The sequence below is a fragment of the Balaenoptera physalus genome (genome assembly GCF_965194825.1).
Source record: "Balaenoptera physalus genome assembly, chromosome: 7".
Taxonomy (NCBI): Eukaryota; Metazoa; Chordata; class Mammalia; order Artiodactyla; family Balaenopteridae; genus Balaenoptera; species Balaenoptera physalus.
Window position 1 is genome coordinate 7996043 of NC_138886.1, and position 23102 is coordinate 8019144.

General features: G+C 56.7%; 1 protein-coding gene and 1 long non-coding RNA gene across 3 annotated transcripts; one reads left to right on the top strand and one right to left on the bottom strand.

Moving 5' to 3' along the window:
* The first annotated feature begins 4674 nt into the window (after window positions 1–4674).
* AK1 (adenylate kinase 1) lies at window positions 4675–13390 on the top strand. Of its 2 annotated transcripts, XM_082470251.1 has the most exons (7): window positions 4675–4784; window positions 7765–7803; window positions 9364–9399; window positions 9579–9742; window positions 10493–10609; window positions 12713–12904; window positions 13150–13390. In XM_082470251.1, exons 2-7 carry the CDS (start codon window positions 7797–7799, stop codon window positions 13216–13218), a joined length of 585 nt encoding a protein of 194 aa, XP_082326377.1. In that variant the 5' UTR covers window positions 4675–4784; window positions 7765–7796; the 3' UTR covers window positions 13219–13390. The 2 variants fall into 2 exon arrangements, with proteins under 2 accessions (XP_082326377.1, XP_082326376.1); XM_082470250.1 differs by lacking the exons at window positions 4675–4784; window positions 7765–7803 and adding an exon at window positions 8929–9025.
* On the bottom strand, window positions 13178–18762 carry LOC309664655. The gene is made up of 2 exons (XR_014265973.1): window positions 18576–18762; window positions 13178–18539 (listed from the first exon to the last, which is right to left on the bottom strand). It is a non-coding gene; the product is annotated as an uncharacterized lncRNA (long non-coding RNA).
* Between the last annotated feature and the right edge of the window lie 4340 nt (window positions 18763–23102).

Consider the following 23102-nt stretch of genomic DNA (forward strand, 5'->3'; position numbering starts at 1 on the left):
CAAGCCCACCTGGCTCTTCCAGTCTGGCCTCCCCCTGCCTGTGTGACCTTGAGCAAGTCACTGCCCCTCTCAGAGCCCCAGTTCCCTCTTGGCTGAAACCAGACACTGCTCTCAAGGAGCTCAGGACAGAGGGAGGGGAGGGGCCCCACGACAGGTTCAGGGCAGTAAGGGCCACACAGAGCAACACAGGGCGCTGCGAGCACAGCTTTGGAGGAGGTGACGTTCTTCCCGAGGAAGATTCCTGCAGAGGTTTTGGGGAAGAGCTTCCGGCAGGAAGAGAAGGGGGGCGGAAGAGGACATTTCTGTCACAGAAGCATCTGCGGGGGACGGGATGGAGGAGGCCAGAGCAGAGGGTTGAAGGGGAGAGGCAGGTGATGGGGTCAGAGGTTGGCTGTAGGAGGGCGTTGCTGAGGGCAGAGCGCCGGAGTACCCTGCAGGCCCCGGCAGGAGGGAGCCAGGCAGGGTTGCAGCCCTGGGCCAGGCGGCGTGTGAACTGTGGATCCCTCACTGCTGCCTCTGTCCTCTCAGCTAAAGGGCTTGTTTACTCCAGGTTGGCAGGAGCAAGGGGGTCCGTGACTCTGGGAGATTACAACCTGTTTAGGAAGATAAGATGCCCTTGGGAGTGGAGGCCTAACAAAGGGTGACTGTGAGACAAGGGCAGGTGGCCTGCTGGAGATGGAAAAGAGCTCTCCTGGGCACTGGGCCAGCGGGATGGGGGCCACGGGGCTGGCCAGCGGGAATGGCCCCTGCATTTGTCTCAGTTCATGTATACATTGGCTCAATAGGTGGCCACGTGCCATGCGCTGTTTTAGGTGCAATTGATGAGGGAGCGGATGTCAGGTGGGAAGAAGGGCCTGAATGGAAGCCTAGTGGGAGGACCCACGGCCTCGCTCAGTAGGCAGCGGGGCCGCAGAAGGAGGGAACAGTGGAAGATGAGACCACCTGGGGCCAGATGGCAGAAGGCCGTGAGTGCCAGTCCGAGGCGGGGCAAAGCCTCGATCTTTCCTGCTAGGAGAGGCCATCCTTGCTCAGACAGCAGCAGGACAGGCAGGAGGCTGGGGGGTTGCAGGGTCTAGGCCTGGGGCAACCAGACAGTATCCGAGGGACGAGACTCCTGGCAAAGTCATTACGTGGGGAGCCTAGGGCCCTGCATGGGAAGGGGATATGGGGATACGACACACTTCCAGCCCCACGCAAAGGCTTCTGGGAATCTGGGTCCAGGCAGAGGTTTCTAGGGGGAATTTCTCCCAGAATGCTGTGGCTCTCCTGTCTCCCCACTGGTGGACATGAAGGGGAGGTCAGCAGGAGGGAGTCAAGAGGGGTCGGTTGCTGGGGGTGGACCCTGGGAAAGCTCGGTTCAGCATCAGCAGGTAGGACTTTGATGGAGGATGAGGGCAGGAGGTCCAGGGTCTAGTCCTCAACTCCACATGCTCTCACTTCCTCAGATGGGACCCAGCCGAGACCGCTCCACTCATGGCCAAAGTTAACTTCCTGAAGCCACCTCATCACGGCCAACTTTGCTCTGAAAACTTCACTGGCTTCCCACTGTGGTCAGGACCAAATCCACCTCCTAGTTTGGGGTTCAGGGCCCTCCCATGAACTCTTTTACCCAGTTACCCCTGTGAGGCCCCTACCGCCCACTCCTCCTTGGGGGAGGGGGCATCTCCCACCAGCTGCAAACCCCACATGTGCTGCCCGAAGCAGCCACTCCAGCTGTTTCCTGCGGATGCTCTGCGGTCCAGCCAGGCCCGCCCAGGGCAGCCCCACACCTGAGCCCCATGTGCTGGACGCATGGATCCAGCTGTGCACTTCAGAGAGGGGCCACCCCAGATATATCCCCCGATGCTGGCTCATTGGAATTCTTTATTAGCTAGAATATTTTAAAATGTTTTTTAAAAATTGGTTTCGTTTTGTATGGTTATGTTTTAGGTATTTTTTTTTATGTTTTAAAATAACTTGAACTATACAAACACTGTAAGATGGAAAGCGAGGGTATCACCCAGTCCTATTCTCTGTTGACAGTCTAGGGTTTAATCTTCCAGATTTTTCTTCCGTGTACTTTGTTTTCTTTCCCTCTCTCCCTTCCTTCCTTTTCTCCTTCCCTACTTCTCTCCTGCCTTCCTCCCTCCCTCCCTTCCCCTCTCCCTTTTTTTCTTTCTTTAGAGTGTAACCGGGAAAAAAATCCTGAAACTTTAATATCCCAGCATTGGTGGAAAATCCATAGGTCATGCGCAAATGAAATAATTAAAACAGGTACTTAAAATATTTTTTGTTCAGTTTGTAAGATTTTTAAGGTTTTTTTATTGTGGAAAAAAAGCACATAAGATTTACCACTTACCCATTTTTAAGTGTACAGTTTAGTAGTGTTAAGTTTTTTTACACTGTTGTGAAACAGATCCCCAGAAATTTTTCATCTTGCCTATCTGAAATTCTCCCTTTCCCCTAAGCACCTGGTAACTATCATTCTACTTTCTGTTTCTATGAATTTGACTGCTTTAGATACTTTGTATAAGTAGAATCATACAATATTTGTCTTTTTATGACTGGCTTATTTCCTCAATGTACACCTATAGATGCTTGTTATATTTAAAAAAAAAAAAAAGCATGGAGAAGCCTTTAAGAAGTGAAAGTCCTACCCCCACTCAGGCGATCCTGTGCGCACAGCTGCTCTCTCAGTTCTGCTGTAGTTCGTCAACTTTAAGATACCACTGATTTGATTATAAGACAAAACGATTTCAGAGATTTTTGTTTTGTTTTATAAATTTATTTATTTATTTTTATTTTTGGCCGTGTTGGGTCTTCATTGTGGTGCACGGGCTTCTCATTGTCGTGGCTTCTCTTGTTGCGGAGCACGGGCTCTAGGCGCGCGGGCTTCAGTAGTTGTGGCACACGGGCTCAGTAGCTGTGGCCACGGGCTTAGTTGCTCTGCGGCATGTGGGATCTTCCCGGACCAGGGCTTGAACCCTTGTCCCCTGCATTGGCAGGCGGATTCTTAACCACTGCGCCACCAGGGAAGCCCGATTTCACAGATGTTAAAATGCAAAAAAAAATAAAAATTAAAAATAAATTCTACACACACGCACATACACATCCGCATGTTTAGAATTGTTTTCATGAAGGTGGGATAAGATCAGTGCTGTTGGGCCTTTTGCCTCTTTCTCTTGCCCCACCAGCTACACAGACCTCCAGCTTCCTTTCTCCAGCTGACTCTAGGGCAGTTGCCATCTCCCCAGCGTCACTGTCTGTGCCACTGTCCTTCCCATCAGTCAGTCTCCACTGGCACTAGAGAACATCCTGTACACGTTTTGCGCCCACTTGTGTGATTCCTAAGAATAGAAAGACACATTTTAAAGTTTGATTGACATCATCAATTTGCTTTCCCCATCATCAATTTGCCAGTTCACACAACCACCTACAGCTTTCGAGAGGGCCTTTCAAACAATTTCTAAGGCAGACTCTCTGACCCACTACTCACCCCTCCCACAAATGGCGAAACTAAAATCCCAATGAATAAGAACCTTGTCTGACGTCACAGGTCGCAGTGCTGGGATTAGGCCCAGGCGTCCTGGTGTCCAGGCTGCTGTTGTTGCTAAGAAACCACCCATCTAAGGTGGTCTCACCCTTCTGATAGTCTCATCCTCTTGCTTAAATACCTTCCATGGCTCTTTTGTGCCTGCAAGACAAATTCCAAATTCAACCCCCTCCATCTGGGGCTGCTGCCTTCAAGGTTGTGATGGGGTCTAGTGGTCAAGTGCCTGAGTTCTGAAGCTGCATGGTCCTAGGCTCTCATCTCTGTTCTGCTACATCATTGGGCACCTATTGCTGTGTCCCAGTCTCATGCAAAATGCTGGGTAAATACATCACTCTCTGCCTGGGAACCCCAGGCAAGCTCTTTTACAACTGTGACCCTCACTTTCCTTCTCTGTATTTAAGGACTGACAGACATGGTCTGAGTCCAGTGCTCTGCCCGGCACCTGGTGCCCACTGAGTCTCATTAATGGGAGCTGTTCTTTTTTATCAGGATTGTCAGTCCCCCATCTGGGTGCCCTCAGCATTCTGAATGACCCACATCCTCACACGGCCTCACTGGGAGCTGCCTGGCTGGGTTTTTTTATAATCTACACAGCCACCGCCTCGGAGATGGGTATGTGGGTGGTCTTTGGAGTCCCGGGAAGTTACCGTCCCAGAGGAGCTCTTGGGTCCCTTCAAACAGAGGAGGAGGAGATCCAGGTGGGTCTTGGCCCAGGGGCCTCTGGGCAGGATCCAAGGAGGGGCTGGGGAACTTTGTCCAGCCAGCAAATCCCCCAGAATCCATGCCTCGGTGCCCTCCATCCCTGGTTCTGGCTTCTCTCTGCCACCAATTTGCTGTGGGGTTTTGTGCAAAGAGCCTCTCCTCTCTGGGCATGTTTCCCCAGCTGTCATACAGGAAGCCTGGTCCTGTCCCCCTGGAGTCATGCGGGCACAGTGCGGGTAACGAAGGAATGAAAAACCCTGGGGAAGCTGTAAAGTACCCTATGCGTGTGCAGGCACAGCCACCTGCAGGTGCACGGGCGAGGGCGCCCGGCCTGGCTTCCCATCAGGGCTCCGCTCTGGTCCAGTGCCCCCTCCCTTCCCGGTCCGCTCTCCCTCCCTCTGTCCCTCCCTCCCTGCCATCAAGGAGCGCTGGCTCCCGGCATGCCGTGCGCTGCTGACAGCCTTATAAATAGTCGCCTTTGCGGGCGGGCGGCCGGTGAGGACGGGCAGGGCACGCACTGTCCCCGGTGCCCCCCGCACCCCTCCCTCAGGTCAGTGTGTGCCCGTGTGTGTGTGCCTGTGCACGTGTGTGGGGTGCCCCTGCGGGGAGTGGGGAAGCCGCGCGCACCTGGGGGGTGCGTGTTTGTGTGTGTCAGGGTACCCTCGGGGTTTGTGTGGCTGTGTGTTTGTATCCATGGTTGTGATCTGTATACATCTGCTTGCCTGTATTCCCCAGGCGCTGCTCTGGGTATCTGTGCCACACTGTGTGTGCCATTGTGGATGTGTGTGTGTGTGTATGTTGCTCTCCCTCCCAGCCTCCGCAACAGTCACCCCTTTGTCCTGCCGGCACTCTTGGGGCTCCAGGTCCCTGCCCTTGGCACGTCCCAGCTGGGGACTGGGGAGGGGGAGCTGTGGCTGGACTCCCTGCCCCGAGGACCTGGGCAGGGGCAGCCTAGGTGATGGGAGGAGCTATCCTGTCATGTCATTTTGAGTGCTGGGGGGACGGGAAGCCCCCTGGATGTTTGGCCCCCTGCCCCAGCCTCCTGAAAGGCAGGGGCCCTGTGGGAGCCCTGGGACAGCCCATGGGGCCTTTCCTGAGTGCTGCTCAGTTACCTACCTAGGACTCTCCAGCAGCAGCAGGACTGGGCCTGAGGGTACAAGCCCAGAGAGGGTACACCACCTGCCCAAGGTCACACAGCTGAGTGATAGAGTTGGGATTTGAACCCTAGCCAGTTGCCAACCACTGGAAATGCTGCTCTTGGTCAGAAGCTGGGAGACCTGGGTCTTGCCCTGGCCTTGCCTTGTGATTGAGATGAAGTCGCTGTGCCATCGGGCCTCAGCTCCCCAGGCCCCTCAGCAGACCACCCAGTCATATTAGGAGTTGCCGTGGCCCTGATCTGGGGGCCATATAAGGCCTGGGTGCAGAGCCCGTAACCCAGCTCTGTCCTGGACCCCTGGCTTCTGTGAGGACTCCTCACAACCGAAGTTATTTTGGACCGAGAAGCGGCAGGTGCCAGCAGGACAGAGGGGCTTAGGTTACCGGGAGGGGGCAGGGCGGGGGGGTCGGGAACACTCCTCAGGGTGTCGCTGCCGGCTGTCCCTGGCCGGGGGACCCTCTCCCTCCCCCACCAGCTGCAGAGGGGCACTGGCAGCTCCTACTCTTCCTTAAGCACACTCAGCAGGAAAGAGGTTATAACTCATACCCCGTGAGCAGCGGGACGGTCAGCAAAGCTGCTAAAGGACCTAGTGGGTGCCAGGCCCAGGGCAGCAGAAAACGTAGCCCCAAGTGTGACCTCAGCCAGGCCCTGGAGCAAGTCTCTCCTCCTCTCCAAGCCTCACTTCCCTCCCAAGGTGACTGTGAGGATGGAGTGAGGCTCCCAGCGCTGTGCTCAGCCGGGGCCGGGCCCAGTGTGGTGGACACAGGCCTGCGGTGTACAACAGAGAGGCCCAGTACAGTGCGGTGTGTGTGATGCTGGGCGACGGTCACCTGCCAGTGTGAGAGTGGAAAGCAGAGTCCAGGAAGGCTTCCTGAAGGAGGTGACACCTGAACTGAGTCCTAAACAGTAGCACCTTGGGGAAGGGCATCCAGGTGTTGGGTGCAACATTAACCGGGCCCTGGAGTGGGACACGGTCGTGGTGGATGAGGGAGATCGAAGCAGTTCAAGCAGTGGCTGATAAGGCTGCAGAAGGTGCTGGGGGCCAGCTTGCTGGGCCCAGTCAGCTACATTAGGGTTCATCCTGGGGACTGAGGGGGCCATACATGGAAGGGTTTTAAGCAGGTAAAGACGTGGTTTGATGCTTGTCAGAGAAAACCCTGCAGATTGCCTGGTGGGGTATGGAGGTGAGGAGGCCCACGGGAGGCTGGAGCAGTGGCCAGATCCCCTGCTTGGAACAAGGCAGTGGCGGTGAGGACACAGACTGGAGGGAAGTTCAGGAGCGGAGGGCTGGGACTTGCGTGTGTGGGGTGGATGTGCGTGGGGAGAAGGGCGTTCACTCTGACTGCAGCCTCTGGCTGGGTGATAGGGCACAATGCTGGGGACATGGGAGGGACTGTTTAGAGGCTCGGGGTCTGCAGGGTCTCTGGGCCTGTCCAGGGGCTGTAGATGTTTGGGGCCGGGAGAGGAGGCCTGGGCTGGCTGAGCAGGGATGGGGGTCCTGGGAACCTGACGCCAAAAGTGAGAGGGTGGAGTAGGGGCCCCGGGTGGGGACGTCCCCGGCAGGAGGAATGCTGGCCAAGGGTTGAGGGTCAAAGGCCAAGGCAAGAGTGTCTCTGATGGTTGCGGGCGGCCTTGGGGAGGGCTGGTGGGTGGGGAGTAAAGAAGTGGGGGCCAAAGATGTGTTGCAGTAACTCTGAAGACACTGATGGGAAGGGAAGGTGGAGGGAGACCCCTGGGGCTGTGGATGCAGAGCGGGGGGGTCCCAGGAGGCATTGGGCTTGATTTACACACTGAGGGGAAAGTGTGGGCAGGGGCCACATCAGGGGTGGAAGTTGGGCCTGTGCAAGGGTGAGAGCCTGGGGACTCCCTCAGTTGAGGACCGTACAGGCTGTGGCCACGTGAGCAGCCCCGCAAATTTCTCTCCCACCCTGGGCCTCTGTGTCCCTTTGAGCATCCTGGTCCAAACCTCATCCCAGATGAGGACACGTGCAGCTCCCCTCCCACCTGCCTTCCTCCGGGACTTCCCCCCGGCCCAGGGGAGCGTTGTCAAGTTGTCGGGCAGATGCAGGACCCAGGGTCTGTTTTCCGGGAATTGCAAGGGGAGCAGCTCAGCGGTTGCTTGTGTGGCTGTTTGTGCCCCTCGGTGCTGCCCGCCGCTGTCTGGCTCCAGAGGGAGGAGGCAGGGACAGGACAGTGGAGGCACCCAGAGGAAAGGGGACTTTGTCAAGTTCTCCCAGCCTCCTGGGCCTTCCCTGCCCCCAACGGCCCCTCCACCCCCAGAGGACGGTCAGGGCCTAGCCACACCACGTGGCGGGGCGGGAGCAGAGGCAGGAGAATCCCCCTCACCCGCCCCGCCTGTGCCCTTGTCTTGCAGAGTGCTGCCTCGGCTCCCCAGACCTCGGCAGGATGGAAGGTACGGAAGCTCCTCTCTTTTCCTGCTCACAGCCTGGGCCTCAGTGTGCCCATCTGTTTAGGGGGTGGGCTTTCGGAAGACATTCGGGGAGGGTTCGGACGTGGCTCTGGGGCTGCTAGAAGGGGCCTATCTGGGGGCCTCCAGCATCCTCCTCAGGCCTCTCGCGGGATATACCAGCTCCAGGATTACTTTTAGAAGGGGAGAGGCCTCCTTGAGGCTCCTAAGGGCCCCACAGCTCACCTCCTACACTGGTATTTATAGAGCTGAATCTCTGGCTCTTTCTGGAGAGGGAGGCGGCACTGGTGAGGGAAGGCCTGCCCTGTGGAGAGGCCCCAAGAGTGCAAATGCCAAGGCAAACAATGACACATTCCTGCCCCTCTCCCGGACCAGCAGGGGTGGGTCTTGAGGATGTCTTGGGCCCTCCTGGCTCCTACAGGCTGGGACCTGGAGGGAGACGTGGGCCAAGAGCCCGGCTGGCCCGCCTCCTGGCAGCACCACCCGTCCCTCCCTGGCGCTGGGCCTCGGCTTGGGCGGCTCTTAAAGGAACCCAGCTGTCCTGGCTGCTGCTGCGGCCTGAGGCCGGCGGTCATCCTTCCACCCCCGGGCCTCTGAACATCCGCTGCCACTGGGCTGTGGCCTCCCCCCACGGCCACGCTTGTGCCCATCACACGGCAGCAGACGATGGGGACCCACAGAAGTCGTTCTTCGGCAGCTCCTCTAGACCTCCAGCCCCGTGGCTGGGAGGACCCTGGGGAACTGCTGAGCTCACCTCCCCACTGGGGCAGGGACTTCTTTCCTAAGTGCACACAGCGAGCTCCTACTTCCCTGACAAGTGGGGAAGGCCTGGCAGCCTGGGAAGAGGCCCTGGCCCCAGTCCTAGCTCTGGCATCCCTGGAGCAGGGCCCTGCCTCTAGGCCTAGGTTCCCCTCTCTCTGGTGGGGCTACGTTCTTGCTGAGTTCTGAGATAGAGGTTGAAACGTAAGCTCCCTCCCTCTCCGGGCAAGGGTTCCACGTGCCCACCAGAGCCCTCTTCCCCGGCAACCGTCTCCAGGGCAACGTATGTTGTGGTTGCCAACTCCGCACTGGTACCGCCCAGGAAAGGCAGGCGGCAGGCTGGCCCAGGGCCTGGGAGGGGAAGGGTAGGGGACACGGCGGAGCAGGACCATGCAGGCCTGCTGCTCGGCACCAGACGCCCGCAGCGTGGAAGACGCTAACGCCCGAGGTGACCGGGCGTCTCGGTCCAGCTGCCCACAGGGAGGGGCCGCGAGGGCTGGCGTCCGAGTCCCTGAGGGGCACCCTCACAGCGTGTGCTGAGCCCGTAGCCTTCAGGCCACTGCCTCTCTGCCTGGAACACCCTCTTCTCCCTGGCCTGTCTCAGTCTCTGACTTTTCCTCGCCCTATTATCCCTCACTCTGGGCCGAATCATCTGCCTCTCTGACGGGACCATGAGCTATGTGTGTGCAACTGCCTGGGGCCCAGCACAGGCCTGGGATCCCAGAGGTACCTCTGGTTCTCTGTCCAGTGACTCACTGAGCTCTGCTTCCCTTTTCTCTCCCACAGAGAAGCTGAAGAAAACCAAGATCATCTTTGTGGTGGGTGAGTCCAAGGCAGGCGGGTGAGGCAGCAGGCAGGGCGGGGCTGTGCAGGCCCTGGTGGGAGCCTGGGACTGGGGCTGCACCCTGGGTTCTGCCCCCGCTTCACTGGGTGACCCGGGCAGACCCTGTCCCTGCAGGGGTCCCATTTCTCGGGGCTTCTGAAAGGGCGGGCGCTTGCAGGCGGGCCTGGCTCGGGGAAGGGCACCCAGTGTGAGAAGATTGTCCAGAAGTACGGCTACACCCACCTCTCCACCGGGGACCTCCTGCGGGCTGAGGTCAGCTCAGGCTCAGCCAGGGGCAAGATGCTGTCGGAAATCATGGAGAAGGGGCAGCTGGTGCCACTGGTGAGTGGGCCCCGGCAGGGTGAGGGTTGGGGGTGATGGTGGCCCTGAGTGGACACCAGCCAGCAAAGCCCATGACACACTAGCAAGGCTGACCATGACCTTCCCTGTTTCTGAACCCTCCTGAGGGTCCCCACTGCCCTTGGCAGAAAGCTCCTTCCGGAAGCTCCCAAGAGCCTCCAGGACCTGCCCTGCCAACCCTTCCAGACTCCCACCACCCTGGCCTTTCTGTCCCCTCACATTGGTCACACTCTTTCCTGCCTGGAATGTTCTTTCCTCCTCATCTTTCATACCTTGCTGACTCCTCAGACTTAGGCTAAGACCCCCCCTCCCGCCAACTTTATACTCCAGTAGCCTCCCTTCTTTGCCCGTATAACCCATGTCATGCTTGGAAACTATAAATCAACTGTGTAATTGTCTGTCCCCTCAGCAGACTGTGAGTTTGCGGAGGGCAGGGAAGGTCTGCTTTGTTCACAGCTGTGTCCTCAGGGCCCAGACAGGAGGCTGGGAGGAGGGGCTCAGTCATATTATTGAGTGAATGAAGAAATGAATGAATGAACAAATGAATGAATGATTCAATCAATCAATCAAGTCGTCACAGTTCACAGAAGACTTCCTGGAGAGGGAGGCTTGTTTGGGAAATGTGTGTTAGGGCAGAAGGCGTTTCAGGCTGTGGGGCCACGCGTGCAGAGGCCCGAGGAGGGGGTGGAGAATAGGGGCTCATGACTCCGCCTTCTTTTGCCACGCCTCCAGGACACAGTGTTGGACATGCTCCGAGATGCCATGGTGGCCAAGGTAGATACTTCCAAAGGCTTCCTGATCGACGGCTACCCCCGGGAGGTGCGACAGGGAGAAGAGTTTGAGCGGAGGGTAAGTGCAACCTCATGGAGCTGTGACATGGGATGGGCAGGCAAAGGCTGGGGAATTCACAAACCTGGCCACAGGTTCCAGCTCAGCTGCTTGAGGCCTTGGGCCAGTCAGTCTGCCTCTCTGAACCTCGGTGTCCCCAACTGCAAAATGGGGACAGACAGTTCGCAGCTGCCTTGAGGGGCAGCGTGGGAATTAGAGAGAATGCATCCTTCAAAAGTGGGGCTTGGCACCCCATAAACACACTATCAGAGGGGCAGGGAACAGCATGGCTAGGGCTGGAAGGGTCACGCTGGTGTGGGGAGAACAGAATCTGTGGGGCAGGGCAACCGGCAGTGATGTGGGTGGGGACCTTCAGGCCGGGCTGAGGCCTCGAATGCCACAGAGGGGCGTCTAGTCTCCTTCCAGGCGCCACGGGGAATCTGGCTAGAAAGAGTGAGCCTTGAGGATGAGGGCTCTGGGCTGCCTGGCATGGGTGTCCCCCAGGAAGACTTTCCACAGTGGGGGAGCACCTCACCCAAACACACACATGTGCAGGCACATGTGCCCACAGGCATACAAGCACACGTACATGTGCACACAGGTACAGACACACATGCACAAGGCCAGAGGCATATGCACACATGTACACAGGCATGTAATGTACACACACGCACTCTCATGCAACGTGTGTGCACGGATGCAGTACATCCAGATACAGGGATGCACAGAGATGCACACATATGTGCACACACAGTTGCACACACATACACCAGTACCTCTGATGTCACAGGCCATATGGGGGAAACAGATGAAACTGCAAGTGCCTAGGAGGAGGGAGAGGTCTGCTGACCTCTAAGGGTGGGTGCGGGCTCAGGGAGGGCTTCTCGGCAGCAGGAATGCCTGCGGGGAGGACCGGACATCTTAGGGGGCTGGGGCAGGACAGACCTCCATCCCCATTGCCTGTCTCTGTGAGGCTGGGCCATCTTTGGGCTTCCATAGCTTTGAGCCTCATCCAGAGGGAGGATATTATATTCCTTGACCTCGAAATGGCTGCAAGACCTCAAGAAAGTGTCTGTCCTGGTCTGGGCCTCAGTTTCCCTATCTATGCAATGGGGATTGGCTGGGTTTCCTTCAGACTAGGAGGCCATGGACCCTGAGGTCAGATGCCAGGCAGCCCTGAGGCATGTCCTGATGTACCAGATGCATGATGTCACCTCAGGCCCTCAGGGTCACATCTAGAAAATGTGGTTAATGAAAGTTAACCCATCCCTCCTGGGGCTGTTGTGAGTGCTACTGTGCGGGCTGGGCACCTGGTCTTCTTAGCTCTGGACACCAGGGGGCGCCTGGGCCTCACCGAAGGAGGACTGGTCGGCTTTCTGGCCCTTCCAAATCTTCCCCGTGGATGAAATGCTTACTGCAATGACAGTGACATTGTTCAGAACCCCCAGAGCTCAGCAGGCCCTCGCCCCTTCACTCAGCCCTCCTTATTCCTTTGTCAAGTTCATATCCAGCCTTGCAGGTATAAGACGCACCTACCTGCCCTCGGGGGCTCCAGGCCTGGCTGGGAGAGGGACCTTAAGTAAATAACCAGAGGCGCTCCTGAGACAAGCTCGAGGCAGAAGTAAAGGGGACTGGAAGAGCATGTCCCAGAGAGCTGGGATGGTGGGGGGTTGGGCATCTGCAAAGACTGTCCTAGAGGAATGAGATTTTAGCTCAAATCTGAAGGCGAGCACTTGGTATTGAGGGAAAGGGTTCCTGGCCAAGGTTCCCGGCATGAGCAAAGGCCTGGCAAGGGAGGAGGTGGATGAGAGCCCAGACCACTGACAGTCTGTGTGGCTGAAGCCAGGAGAGCAAAGGACTGAGAAGCACGAGATGAGGAGGGTGGGAAGGGTAGGTCAGGTAAGGAGTTAAGACTTTCTCCTGAGGGCACTGGGGAGCCATGGAAGAGGTTTGAGCAGGGGAGGGGCAGGGCAGATTGGTTTTAGGAAGGTCCCTCAGGCTGCCTTGCAGGAAGGGCTTGAGGGTCCGAGTGGGTCTCAGTGGGGACTCAGAAGTGGGAAGATGGGGAGGAGATAGCCCCAGGGGGCAGGAATGAAGCCCCTGTAAATAGTGCCCCGCCCGCAGATCGGACATCCCACGCTGCTGCTGTACGTGGACGCAGGCCCCGAGACCATGACCAAGCGGCTCCTGAAGCGTGGAGAGACCAGCGGACGTGTGGACGACAATGAAGAGACCATCAAGAAGCGCCTGGAGACCTACTACAAGGCCACAGAGCCCGTGATCGCCTTCTACGAGAAACGCGGCATCATTCGCAAGGTGCGGGCCCGAGGGGGCCCTAGGAAACCTGGGTCTTTGCCTGGCTTGGCCTCAAATTGCTGTGACCTTGGGCCAGCTCTCCTGTCTGGGCCTTGGTTTCCCCACTGGTTGGATGAGGGCCTGCTGTCCACTGAGGCTGGGCTCGGGGAGCCTGGCCTGGCTTTCGGGAGAGGTCAGCCCCCTGCCTCGGTGGGGCCCACCCAGCCTTCCCCGGCATCCTGCCCTCATGGCCCATCTCCCCACAGGTCAATGCCGAAGGCTCCGTGGACAGTGTCTTCTCCCAGGTCTGCACCCACCTGGACGCCCTCAAGTAGCAAAGCTGGAGCCCCTTCCCCAGCTCAGAGCCCGGCCCCACCCTCGTCCTGACTCAAGGCCTTCCCAGCCTGAGCTCAGCGCTTCCACCCTGCCCGGCCGGAGCACAGGCAGAGGAAGCCACTTTATCCTGTTTTCATGGACAGCCGAGCACTAAAGGAATTTCCAAGGACATTCAGTTTTACTCCTTTTTCTTTGATTCCATCAGGGATGATTCACATGGTGTGGCCGCCCCAGACTTGAGTCCCAGCCCCTGCCCTTCCCGTACCTCTTCGGGCCCCTCAGCCCACCTCAGCCGGCGCCCCTCTCCTAGCTCCGTTGGAAGACGCAGGGCCCTTCCTCACACATGACGTGCTGGGCCTGGGCTGTGCCAGGCCTGGGGACACTGGGTGACTGAGGAGTGGTCCTGGCTCTCGGGGACTCGTGGTCAGGCAGAGCTGGGCCCTGGCCTGGGTTCCTCTGCATCCTTGTCGTGTGGCCTTGGTCCTGAGCCCCTTAGCTCTCCGAGTGTGTTCTCTGTCCCGAACCTCTGCTGGGGACTGGGCTGGAGCAGGCAGCGTGGTCATGGGCTGTGGGAGGGCTTCCTGGGCAGTGGGGGCAGCACACATCAGCTGGCCGAGTGGGCAGTGAATTGGCCTCCTTGGTGCAAGAAGCTCTGAGGGTCCGGAAAGGGCATCGGGATTGAATGGGGGGTCATGGTCAGGGGTGCCTCCCTGATGAGACGAGACCTGAAGGATATCCCACCATGTGGTCCTGGACAGGTCACAACCTGCCCTTCCTGAGCCCATTTCCAAATCTGAATTAGGATCAGTGCCCCCTCCCCCAACCCTCCCCCAAGGTTAGGATGAGAACACACTGAGCAAGGGGTGTGGGTGGTCAGTTACCGTGGCCTGTGGGACCGGAGACCAGAGCAGCCTCAGGGAGGTGCAGGGCTGGGGTGCTCTGGGGCTGCCCCAGAATCCCCTGGGGAGAAGCATCTTCCCTTTTCTGTTCTCTTTCACTCTTTGACCTCATCACGGAGAGTCTCCATTGGTGCTCACGTGTCCCTAACATATGTCCCAAGCCCAGCTGGCTCCCTTTAAAGCCAAGAGAGCCTTCAGCAGGGCACCCCCAGCTGGAACGAAATCCTGTGCGGGGCTGATGGTGCCCCTGTGTGTCCCCTTCTACCTACAGCAAGTGCGGCTGGTTTTCCATTTACAGTAGTTATTTAAACTTTCCTTTAAAATAAACGTATTTAAGTTATAAAAGATGAGTCTAGTGAAAGAAGAACACGAAATCAATAACTGATAGCACAGGGAGATAGGTTCTAGAAGGCAGGCATCATGCGGCCCTGGGTGGGGTGCGGGCCGAAGGTCTCTGCAGCTGGTCTTTCTGTGCCCCGTGCCACCTCGGGCGCTCCGGGAAGCCCCAACTCACTCTGTGACCGCCCACCTCGGGGTCTCCAAGTCGCATCTGTCAAACTGGGCTAAAACATGCACACACGCATGCACACGCACACACGTGCACACACACACACGTGCACACACACGTCCTCTGTCGAGGTTGTCATGATCAGCCCAAGGAAGAGTGGAAAAACATGCCCCCAAGATGATAAAAAGCTAAGAGAAATCCACCTGACAAAATTGTCTTCAATATCTTCATTTTTTAAAATTACAGCTTCATTAATTCAGGTGTGTTTTCAGTTTATGAAAACCTAAGCTGACCCAAACTATTCACCATGGAATCACTTTATTCACTAAAGAAAAAAAAAACCCTTGAAAACTTGAAAAAAGCACAAAATTTTTAACAGCTCCAGTAACTACCACCACCCCATCCTTGCCACCGCGAGCCTCCCTTTGAGGGTTTCCTTAGTTCACGTTTCCGGAGCAACGGCTATGCTGGCAAAAGATGGGGTCGCGAGCCCCCAGCCTGCTGTGCTGTGGCTCCCAGAATGAGGGCAGCCGTATTCACAAAATTCCATCCCACCTACTCAGCCCAGACCAGCTCTGGGCAGCTCAGTGCACAGAGCTCAGAGGGGCCCCTGGTAGCGGGAGTTTCCTTGAACTGGAACTCTGGAGTGGGGCCTTGAGGGTACAGAGGAGTTTGCTTCACCATGAGACAGAGGGCATGGAAAGGCGGAGGGAACAGCTCTGCGGAGCCTCAGAGGTGGAGAGGACCAGTTGTGGGGAGGGCTGAGGCCCTAGAGGGACAGGAGTGCAGGCTAGAGGCAGGGCAGTAGCAAGAGCCAAGCCTGGTGGGTGGTGGGCAGCTGGGCTCTCAGGGCCTTGAATGCTGACTCAAGTATCAAATCTTTCCCTTAAGACCGATGGGAGGCTCAGAAAGAGCTTTGTTTTTTAATGAAAAATTTCAAACAAAGTGAAAATTGGAGGAAATAATATAATGAACACCCATATACCTATCACCAAGATTTAGTAATTGGGAACATTTTTCCATGCTTCATTGTTTTACTTTCGCCAAGCTATTTTAAAGTAAATTACAGATATGAGAAAATTTCACCACTGAAGTCTGACTTCAGCATGACTTTCCAATAAATAAGGACACTTTCCTATACAGCCACAACTCAGAGGTCCAAGAACACTAAGTTAACAGTAACATTGTGATAGGTAATAATCAGACCACATGCAATTTTCCCCAATTGTCCCCAAAATGTATCTTTGGTCAAACCGGGATTCTATCCAGGACCACATGCTGCATTTGGTTGTGATGTCCATTAAACCTCTGTTAACCTAGAATGCCCTTCCTACTCTTTGACATTGGCCTGTGATGGGATCAGCTGTCCTGCAGAAAATTCTTCCTTCCAGATTTGTCTGTTGCTTCTTCGTGGTGGTGTTTAACTAGCTCCCCTGTCCCCTGAATTTATTGTAAACTGGAAGTTAGTTGTAGACGCTTCGTAGATGCGAGTGAAGCCTTTGGGGCAGGAATACCTAATAGGTGAGGCTCAGGAAGGGTTTTTAAAACAGGCAGGATCCTCAGATCTGCAGCGCTTCCAGCTTTAACCTGCACACGCATCTCCCTGGGGTCTTATTAAAAAGCTGATTCTGATTCAGCAAGTCTGGTTTGGGAGGGAGGCCCCAGCTGCTGGTCCGAGGCCCACACTTTGAGGAGCTCAGAGAGAAGTTGCTCTGTGGAGGCGAGAGCCCAGGGAGGGCGTGGGAGGAGGGGGCATCTCTAGGGTCAGCATGTGCTCAGCCCCTAGTGGTGGGCTGAGAGGGCGGCATGGCATTGGATCTGAGACAGCAGAAGCTGTCACACTCTTGAGGTCTCTGGGGACACTCCAGGCTTGTCCCAAGATGTTGAAACATTCTAACCATTCAGAGGACTGATACAGTGCCTCTGTAACTTCAGGGTCTCGGACAGGGTGGGATCCCAGGTAGGTAGGTGTCCTCAGATGCCTCCCGTTTACTGAGCCCCTAAGTCTTGGCCTCGGGGCTCCTGAGGGCCTGGCCGGAGGCGCTGAAGTGGGAGAGGAAGGAAGCGGAAGCGGGGAGCAGAGGAGGCCAAGGCTGTCGCCTCCCAGCCGCGAGAGGGGCCTCGAGTAAACAGGAAGGCCTGGCGGCTCCACAGTGGGGGGGCTTTGGAGGGGGGTGCAGAGCCCTACTGGACATGCGCAGCAGGCGAGCGCAGGGCTTCCTCTCTGGCAAGCAGACCCAGAGAGGTTGTGTGGTTTGCCCCAGGTCACACAGCGAGGCAGGGGCACAGGACTAGACCCTTGCCTGCCTCTCCTACTTCTGCCCCCATCCTGGGGTTCTGGTGCAGCGTCTCCTGCTTCTGTTGCCCACTGTGGTTCATGGGGTGCTGGACAGTCTCTCCCCTTCTTGGGCCTCAGTTTCCCTTCCTATGAACTCAGAGTCCCTACAACTCAGAGGTTCTAGAATCCTGGCCCAGTGGAATCCTTCTGCCTCCTAGGTCATCTTCACGGGTTCTCTAGACCTTGGGCATCGTCGGGTTTTGTCAAGAAGGTCAACATCACCCAGGAGGCGGCAGGTACCAGGACCTTTCCTCGGGGAAAGAGAGGGAGACTTTGAGGGATTTCCCTCTTCTAGAATAGAGTCTGGCAGGACCACTGACCCTGGTCACCTCCCTGTACCCTTGGGGAGTCATTTGCCCTCTTCAGAGACCCTGTCCCTGGGCTCAGAATGCCCCCAACACCCACAACCTGGAGACTCAGAATCACAACCTATGAGACCCCAGGCTGTGTAGCCCAGTGGTTAAGTCCATTCATTCATTGCATGAGCACTTACTGAACGCCTGTCGTGGACCAGGCACTATGCTAAGCTATGGGGATTCAGCAGCAAACAAAGCAAGGCCCTTGCCCTCATGGAACTTCTGTTGTAAAGAGGGAGACAGACAGAATAAACAATATATAGTATGTCAGATGGGGACATGCACCCGAGGTCCAATTGCTGGCGTGGGGAGAGGGCTATTTATAATGCGATGGGAAGCTCTCACTGCCCGTGCGACATTTGAGCTGCAACTTAAAGGATGAAGAGCAAGACCTGTGGTTATCTAGGGGGACAGTGTTTCAGGGAGCGGGAACAGCAAGTGCAAAGGCCCTGAGGTGGGCATGTGCTTGGTACGTTCAAGGAACAGCAAGGAGGCCAGCTGCAGTGGATTGAGCGAGTTGGGGAAGAGCAGAGGTCGAAGAGGGGACAGGGGTGGGGAACCTCCAGGGCCATTTAAGGGGCTCTGCCTTTTACACTGAGTGACATGGTTGCCCGCAGAGGGCACTGAGCAGAGGAGGGATGGAACTTGACTTGGTTTTAACGGATTCCCTTTATGGTGTACAGAATGGGTTGGGAGCAAAGGTGGAAGCAAGAAAGCCCACTGAGGCGGTGACTGCTATATTCCCAGAGGTGCTGGTGGTGACCAGAGCGGCAGCTGTAAGGTGGTGGGAACCCCACAAACAATGGGAATTTGGGGGGAGGAGACAACAGGATTTACTTATAGGTTGGATGAGGGGCATAACAGAAAGAGTCAAGGTCACCCTTAAGTCTTGAGCAACGAGAGGAGGGAGCTGTCATGGTCTGAGATGGGGAGACTGAGGCAGGAACAGTTGGCAGAGGACGAATAGAGCCCAGTTTTGGATGTGTGAAGTCTGAGTTGCTTATTAAGGGCCTGGAGCCTGGGGGAGAGTTCTGGCTAGAGACACAAAGCTGGGAGCCACCAGTATATGGATGGTATTTAAAGCTATTTGTCTGGGCTTCCCTGGTGGCGCAGTGGTTAAGAATCTGCCTGCCTATGCAGGGGACACAGGTTCAAGCCCTGGTCCGGGAAGATCCCACATGCTGCAGAACAACAAACCCATGCGCCACAACTACTGAGCCTGCGCTCTAGAGCCCACGAGCCACAACTACTGAGCCTGCATGCCACAGCTACTGAAGCCTGCACGCCTAGAGCCTGTTCTCTGCAACAAGAGAAGCCACCGCAATAAGAAGCCCACGCACCGCAATGAAGAGTAGCCCCCGCTCGCCGCAACTAGAGAAAGCCTGCGCGCAGCAAGACCCAACACAGCCAAAAATAAATAAATAAATTTATTAAAACAAACAAATAAATAAATAAAACTATTTGTCTGGATAAGGGCACCCAGAACAGTCCTTCTCAAACTTTAATGTGCACGTGAATGCCCTAAGGATACTGATGAAAGGCAGGTTCTCAGCAGGTCTGGGGCAGGGCCTGAGAGAAGCTCCCAGGAGATACTAAGACTCCTGGCTGTCCAGTGGTTAAGACTCTGCACTTCCACTGCAGGGGGCGCGGGTTCGATCCCTGGTCAGGGAACTAAGATCCTGCGTGCCACATGGCGTGGCCAAAAAAAGAAAAAAAGACTACACTTTGAGTAGCGATCATCTAGGGCATTATATTCTGTGGCCAAGACCCATGGGTGGGCAATGAAATCAATAGGGTGGCTAGTGATCAATATTTGAAAGAAAATGGAACAGGGTGGATGTACCTCATAAGGGTATATATACCTATACATAGGTTCACAAAATGTTTGTTTTAATTATTTGAGCCTGAATCCCAGGGTTTGTGCTGGGACATGATGTCATGGTCACAAAGATTTGAGAAAACCTGACTTGGGAGTGAGGGTAAACAGAGAAGGGAAGAGACCCAGGGTCCAAGCATGGGAGGATGGGGAGGAACCAGTGAAGAGACAGATAAGGCGACCAGAGAGGTGGGAGGAAAACCAGGACGGAATGTTCTGGAAGCCAAGGGAGGAAAGACAGGCCCAGATTTGAATTATCCTCTGCTTCTCCTCAGCCCTGTTGTCCGGCACACCTGAGCCTCAGGTTCCTCCATTGTAAAATGGGGACATGACGGTCTCAGCCCGTTAAAGTGGCTGTGAGGTGGCACTTGGCACAGGGCAAGTGTGTGAGTGGTGCAGTGATTTTGATTGTTCTCCTGGGCTTTGAGCTCCCCCAGGCCAGCAGGCTGGCCTCCCACTGCACAGAGGAAGAAACTGAGACCCAGAATATGTTAAAGTCTTGCCTGAAGCCACAAGGGCAGAGCCTGGATACCCTGACTCCCAGGCCAGTGCCCTCTTTCCCCTGTACCCACTTTTTCCCTTGCCCATGTGGGTCTGGCCCTGCTCTTTTCGACAGCCCCTGGCTCCAGGCCGGTGCTGGAGACGGACTGCCGCCTGGTGGGGGGATCCCTGGGGGCCGCCTAAAATTCCTCCAGTGGCCAGTGGCCAGGGTACACGTGCTCCATCCCTTCCTGCAGCCCTGGCCTTCCCGGCCAGCCAGGGGGAGGAAGGAGTGGAGTTCGTGTACCTGCCCACGGTGGGGCCCAGGCACAGACGTCTGGCTATTGGCCACATCTCTTTGGCGTGTGGATAGGCAGGCGGCACCCGAAAATGTCTGTATCAGTCAGAGCCCCAGCAGGAAACAGATGGCACGCTCCAGTGGGATAATTTGAGAAGAGTTTAATGAAGGGTCTGTTGACACAGGTGTGGGCAGGGTGGAGGGGAACCACAGGGGACCGTGCAGAGCCCGGGGCTGGCAGCGGCCGTGGGCCATGACCATCCTTGGCCTGAAGGGCTTTGTGGAGAGGGCCAGGTCAGGGCTGTGGCCTTCAGTGCAGGGAGGCCACCAATTTGCAGTGACCCTTCAGGGAAGGCACCAGAGGAACAAATCCTCCTCCTCCTTCCCCTCTCTGAACTGTGCAGGGCTGAGAGGAGGTAGATATATCCACTGGGACGGAGCACGCATCCGAGGGGCAAACAGGAGACCGCTAACTCAAGGTCTGTCCCCGCCCGTGAGACAGTGTGACCGTGCAGCTTCCTGGGGACAGGCAGCCCAGTCCCGGACTGGCATCTTCCACTGGGGAACAGGAGCGAGGCTTACCTCTCTGTGCCTCAGTTTCCCTATGCCTCCATGGCCCCAGCCCCTGCCTTACCTTCCAGGGCACTTGATGATTTCAAGGGCCAAAGAGTCCTGGCTCTGTGCTGGGGACACAGTGGTGCAGAGGCATCAAAAGCCCCTGCCCTCGAGGGGCTTCTAGTTGAGTGGAGAGACCTACATAGCACGACACACAAGTGGGGGTGGGGGAGGCCTGCGGTGCTGTGGGAGCTTTGGGGTGACCGCCTCTCCACCCCAGGGGGTCCCAATCTCTTCCTTCCTCCACCAGGTCTCTGGGGTCAGGGCTCCAGGCCCTCCTGTGCTGCCTATAGATTTTTCTTTCCCTGGAAGTTTGCTGCAAGTTCTTCCTGTGTCCACCTACAGCCTCTCCTGCTTTCAAGAGAAACCCGGTGGGTCTTGTTTACAATGTGGGAGGGGTTGGATTGTGCAGCATGAGGATGGGAGGGAGGGAGGTTTGAGAAGGGCCTCCTATGGGGTCCATGTTACGGCCTCAGATGCCCCAACGCCCATTCTAGACCATAATCCCCCTCACCCAGTGACATCTGTCCTCTCCAGATTCAGCTCAGACGGGAGCAGCAGGGAAGGAGCTGAGCTTGGAGCCAGGCAGTCCTGGGGTCTCCAGCTGGGGGTCTCCCAAACCTCAGGAGGCCTTGGGCTCCTCCTCTGTCAATGGTGTGACTTAGGGGTGGCTGTGAGGATTCAGAGCTGATAAGGTGAACGCCTAGGGCGGGGCAGAGGGAGAGTTCAGCCCCAGGGAACTGGATTAACTAACTGTCCCTGGGGCACAGACGCTGGTAGAGGGGCCTGGGAAACCTCACCCAACCTTCCCGCACTGAAGCCACCTTTTGCCTCGTGGTGCCCACCTCCCCATCTCCGTGGCTGCAGGAAAAGACAGAGGAGCTGCCACTCTCGGGCTGCCGCTTTGGGGTGGCCCCGTCCTCCCTGTCACGGCCTTCCTGGCCTGCTGGCCCGAGATGGGTCTCCTGTGAGCCCACACTCAGGCCTGGCCGGGAATTGGCCACGCAGCCAGCCGCAGGGCTGGGCAAGCGAACCTTCCCCCCGCCAACCCAACCCCGTTCCCCACCCAAGGAGCCACACCCGCCCTTCACCCAGGGGTCAGCTCCTGCAGACACACACACACTCCGGCTCTGCCCTCTGCTCCCTTCAGAGGCAGCCATCGCTCCCACCTTCTCCTCCTTCCCTGGGCTTCAATTTCTCCATCTGTGACCAGGACAGTATAAAGAGAATAAGCCCTGGCTCCATCCCCGCTGTGGGTCCCGCCAGCACACACCATGATTTGTCTTCTCAAAGCCTGCTCTGCCGGCACCGTCTGCTCCAGAACCCTTCATGACTCCCCATGGCCTTCAGGAGAAAGGCCTGGCATTCAAGGTCCCCCTCCCAGAGCAGGGCCAGAGTCTGCGCCTCCAGGCTTCCCGTCACCACCACACCCCTGCTTGTCCCATGGTGGTCAGGCCACTTCTTGCCTCTATGCCTTTGCTCAGGCTGGTCCCCAGCCCAACATGCCCTCCTCACCCCTTTTTCTCTCCCCACCCCCAACTTGCCCAGACCTCCACAGGCCAGGCCTAAATGCCACCTCCTCCAGGCAGCTCAAGCTTCCTCCTCTGAGCTTCCTTGGGCCTGACCCTAAAGTGCTACTCGTGACCAGCACCATGATAAGCATGTAGTTGGCTCTTACTGTTTGCAGAACGAACAAGGGACAGTTCTGGGATTGTCTCCCAGGCTCAGGGAGCACTGAGCTCAGGTGAGCGCTTCCTGAGTGCCAGGCCCAGGGCTCTGCGCTGCAGTGCCCCGACCCGTGGAAACCTCACAACAGCCTGGTGAGGAAGGCATCATCGTGCCCACTTTACAAACAGGATGACTGAGGGTGGAGGGCACTGGCTCGAGATCTCACAGCTCAGAGCAAGTACGGCAGGGTCCTGAACGTCAGAAACGCCATTAAAGGGACTTCCCTGGTGGCGCGGTGTTTAAGAATCCGCCTGCCAAATGCAGGGGACACGGGTTCAAGCCCTGGTCCGGGAAGATCCCACATGCTGTGGAGCAACTAAGCCCGTGCACCACAACTACTGATCCTGAGCTCTAGAGCCCGTGAGCCACAACTACTGAGCCTGTGTGCCACAACTACTGAAGCTGCGCTCGTAGAGCCCGTGCTCCACAACAGGAGAAGCCACCGCAATGAGAAGCCCACGCACCACAATAAAGACCCAACACAGACAAAAAAAAAAAAAAGCCATTAAAGTGTGTCCCACCCCTCCCCATACACACATGCTTTCATTTAGGGCTGTCATTTGTCCCTGAAGGATTTTCCAACCATGGAGGGGACAGACAGAAAGTGGCCCTCTGCCTGTCCCCTGTCCTCTCTGGGCCCTGAGACCTCAGCCCCAGCTGCCACGCTGTGCCACTTTTGGAGTGTTCCTCCCTTATCCTGGGCCTCAGGTTCCCTGTTTACAAAACAAGGGAACGCCAGCCGGGTGTCACACTTATGTAAGCCACCTTTGGTGCCTGATGAGACC